The sequence below is a fragment of the Gavialis gangeticus genome, unplaced genomic scaffold (genome assembly GCF_001723915.1).
Source record: "Gavialis gangeticus isolate Ggan-Ray unplaced genomic scaffold, GavGan_comp1, whole genome shotgun sequence".
Lineage (NCBI taxonomy): Eukaryota > Metazoa > Chordata > Crocodylia > Gavialidae > Gavialis > Gavialis gangeticus.
Window position 1 is genome coordinate 26001738 of NW_017729033.1, and position 2028 is coordinate 26003765.

General features: G+C 38.0%; 1 protein-coding gene across 9 annotated transcripts in view; it reads left to right on the top strand.

Annotated features, from left to right (window-relative positions):
• The first annotated feature begins 865 nt into the window (after positions 1-865).
• The window catches only part of ABLIM2 (actin binding LIM protein family member 2), a 318470-nt gene continuing 317307 nt past the window's right edge, over positions 866-2028 (top strand). For 4 of the 9 annotated variants that reach the window (XM_019526461.1, XM_019526462.1, XM_019526467.1 and 1 more), the window contains exon 1: positions 867-1008. In XM_019526461.1, the coding sequence (XP_019382006.1) occupies positions 993-1008 (16 nt within the window). In that variant the 5' untranslated portion in view covers positions 867-992. Of the gene's footprint in view, positions 1009-2028 lie in introns of all 9 variants that reach the window. The other 5 variants (XM_019526466.1, XM_019526463.1, XM_019526470.1 and 2 more) reach the window with 3 other exon arrangements.

Below are 2028 nucleotides of genomic sequence, written 5' to 3' on the forward strand. Positions count from 1 at the left end.
TTTGTAAGAGGAGGCTAGATGAACACCTTGCTGGGGTCATTTGACCCCAGTACTCTTTCCTGCCATGGCAGGGGGTCGGACTTGATGATCTACTCAGGTCCCTTCCGACCCTAGAAACTATGAAACTATGAAACTACATTTACACATGTGCTTTACTGTGGAGTAGACTAATTAGCTCCGCAATAAAGTGTCACCACCTACACATGAGCCGTATTGTCAGGAACATGGCAAAGTGAAAATGTTAGCATTGGGCATAAATTGCTTTTGATCAGCCCAGGAAGCAGGGGGTCAAACCCCTGCATACCACCTAGCCACATAGCTCCACATGCTTGGCACTCTTGCTGTTGGCAGCCTGGGCCTGCTGTACCCTGGTTCAAAGTGCTGCTTTCCTAGTCGCATGTGTAGACGCTGTGCCTGGGAGCAGTGTACTCAATCACAAGATGCTTCAGAGTTTATTGCTTTGCCTTAATTGCACATGTAGATGCACCCACTGTAAGGAAGTTTGAGAGGAGAGTCTCTTGGCTTTTTGTTGTTAATACTGGTCTGTTGTTATGAGAACTCATTGACCTTTTTTATCTCCTCTAGAGAGAAATATTTGTAAATACAGGTAGTGATATTATTTGCATAATGCACATCTTCCTGTTTTCTTGTATACGTGCCCATAGGTGACCGCTCTGTGTTAGATGCTCTGTAAATATAAGACTTTTGAGACTTCTGTAGGGTTCTATTTTTACATGGCAGTAAGATCTTGGCTATACTCCCATATATGCGTGGGTGCTGCAGGAGTCATATGACCCTTGCCACATTTCTATTAGGAGGGAGCTCCAATGACAGAGCACTGCTGCAGTTTCACTTCTCTACTGCAGTAGCTTCAAATTCACTTGTTCAACAGCCTCTTTGGCTATACTTCGTGCAGATTATAGGTAATTGGAGTGATGATGTCTGGCAGCATTTCTTGTGTCACTGATGCATAGGACTGAATTAGTGCTGGAATGCCAGAAGATACAGGTACAGTGTGATGACTCCAGATTCTGGGGCATTTTGACCAAAACTTATTTGTTTTTCATCTGAAATTTTCTGTAACAGAATTGCCGATAAATTTGTTAGAATGTAGCATTTAAATCTAACTGCTACAGAATGCAGACAGATAGTTAAAAAAGTGCAGTGTTTTATTTAAAGTATACTAAATATTCTTGTTCATTGGAAAGACAGAGTTTCAAATTATGAGGACACTGCCACTTGATTAACTGTACGTTTCAGATTGATAGTGAAATCAGTGATACACTGACAGCTTCCCAACTTTTTAAATGTAACTTGTGTTTTTAAATTTAATACTAAATCCTAGTTTTAAAAAAATTAGCTTCATGCAAATATATTGGAAGTGGTGTTCCTAGATCCCTACTCTGTGTAAATGTACAGCAAGCATATACACATCCAGTATTTATGTTACTCCAGTCATATTACTTTGAAAACTAGCAGAAATTTACATTAGCTGAAATGCATTTGTAATTAATTTTATTTAGTAACACATATAACAGGCTTGCTTTTATTAGCATCCTTGTTATGTTTTGTATCATGAATATATGGCTAGTTTTGAAGCTGCTGGGTGCTCAGCATTTTGTATTATGTTGTGTATGTTGTGCAGATACTAGCTTACTTTGCATTGTGCTAAGTAAAATCTCCCTTCCTGGTCCCCTCTCCTCTGCCTGGTACTTAGGAATCAGTTGTAATGTCACACACTGCTTCAGTCAATTTTTTTGAAGTATCTGCTGTTTTATGCCAGCCTGTACTGTAGTTCTTGTGACTTGATTATGTTCTGTAGGCTGTATTAAAGAGACTTAAAAGCCTTCTGTTCAAGAGAAAAAGTACTGTAGCATTTATTAGAAATAAATATTTAAAATATGCATCTAGTAAAAGATAAACAGGATTATTATCATGAATATATTGCTTCATTTTAGTTATTATCATTAGTCACAAAAAATACTACAAGACTTTTCAATAGTTCCTAGAAATAATAGATTTCTTCAG